This window comes from Rhinopithecus bieti, unplaced genomic scaffold (assembly GCF_001698545.2).
Source record: "Rhinopithecus bieti isolate Rb0 unplaced genomic scaffold, ASM169854v2 scaffold_26569, whole genome shotgun sequence".
NCBI lineage: Eukaryota > Metazoa > Chordata > Mammalia > Primates > Cercopithecidae > Rhinopithecus > Rhinopithecus bieti.
In genome coordinates this window covers 166,799-168,405 of record NW_016811895.1, presented here as the reverse complement: position 1 = coordinate 168,405, position 1,607 = coordinate 166,799, and the positions used below count along the sequence as shown (strand labels likewise).

Sequence of the window (1,607 nt, the reverse complement as noted above, 5' to 3'; positions counted from 1 at the left end):
CAGCAGGTGCATGGTCCTGTCTTAGGTGTCAGCTTAGAGAAGTATAACCTCCTGTGTAAGGACACTAAATGCCAGGGCCTGATATATTATCCACTTTGATGTTGACCTGGGCAGAGAATAGGCAGAAGAGCAGGCAAATTTTTGGGCAGGTATGGGGACTTTGAAAATTGAGCCTTGACAATATTTGCATCTACTCTGAGAAGAAAAAACGTCTCCACCCTCTGCTGATAGCCTGTGTCCTCTACTCTGGCCTAGCCTCTGCACTCGGGGCAGGTGGAGGGACAACCATATCCTACAAGACCTTCCAGGGCAACCCAACAGAAAGAGCCCTTGAAGCTTTGGGACCCATCTTGTCCACCGGAGAGATGAATGGAGACCACATGGTTCTAGGATCTTCGGTGACTGATGAGAAGGCCATCATCTTGGTTATCATTTTACTCCTTTTGTGCCTGGTAGCAATAGCAGGCAATGGCTTCATCACTGCTGCTTTGGGTATGGAGTGGGTGCTACGGAGAACGTTGTTGCCTTGTGATAAGTTACTGGTTAGCCTAGGGTCCTTTAGCTTTTGTCTGCAGTAGGTGGTAATGGGCAAGACCATTTATGTTTTGCTGTATCCGATGGCCTTCCCATACAACCCTGTACTGCAGTTTCTAGCTTTCCAGTGGGACTTCCTGAATGCTGCCACCCTGTGGTTCTCTAGCTGGCTCAGTGTCTTCTATTGTGTGAAAATTGCCACCTTCACCCACCTTGTCTTCCTCTGGCTAAAGCACAAGTTGTTTGAGTGGGTACCATGGATGCTCTTCAGCTCTGTAGGGCTCTCCAGCTTCACCACCATTCTATTTTTCATAGGCAACCACAGAATATATCAGAATTATTTAAGGAACCATCTACAACCTTGGAATGTCACTGGCAATAGCATATGGAGCTACTGTGAGAAATTCTACCTTTTCCCTCTAAAAATGATTACTTGGACAATGTCCACTGCTGTCTTTTTCATTTGCATGACTTTGCTCATCACGTCCCTGGGAAAACACATGGAGAAGGCTCTCCTTACAACCTCAGGATTCCGAGAACCCAGTGTGCAGGCACACGTAAAGGCTCTGCTGGCTCTCCTTTCTTTTGCCATGCTCTTCATCTCATATTTCCTGTCACTGGTGTTCAGTGCCGCAGGTATTTTTCCACCTCTGGACTTTAAATTCTGGGTAGGGGAGTCAGTGATTTATCTGTGTGCAGCAGTTCACCCCATCATTCTGCTCTTCAGCAACTGCAGGCTGAGAGCTGTGCTGGAGAGGTGCCGTTCCTCAAGGTGCGGGACACCTTGAGCCACAGCTGGTGAAAAACTTCAAGGAGATTCCTGTGGAGAAGGCATGGACTCAAAGGGTCATAGCTTCTCTCTTTGCCACATTGAATGTTTTCTCCCTGTTGCTATAGTTAACGATTAGAAAAATGACTTCAATGAAATAGGATTCAAGGTGAGAGTAAAGGTCCTGAAATATGGGCTAGTGTCACGTTATGTACTCAGCAAGTGTGTAGTTCACATGTCCATGGTTCCTGTGGGACTTGATGTGGAGCCTTTATTTTTCCTGTGATCGATCTCTTGGTGTTTA

General features: G+C 46.7%; 1 protein-coding gene across 1 annotated transcript; it reads left to right on the top strand.

The window, feature by feature from the left end:
* Positions 1–371: 371 nt before the first annotated feature.
* Positions 372–1,322, top strand: TAS2R60 (taste 2 receptor member 60). The gene has a single exon (XM_017895263.1). The coding sequence runs from the start codon at positions 585–587 to the stop codon at positions 1,320–1,322; it is 738 nt and encodes a 245-aa protein (XP_017750752.1). The 5' UTR covers positions 372–584.
* Positions 1,323–1,607: the final 285 nt, after the last annotated feature.

Excerpts from the sequence above, each read along its gene's own strand:
- TAS2R60 (XM_017895263.1), top strand. The coding sequence starts at position 585 with ATGGGCAAGACCATTTATGTTTTGCTGTATCCGATGGCCTTCCCATAC.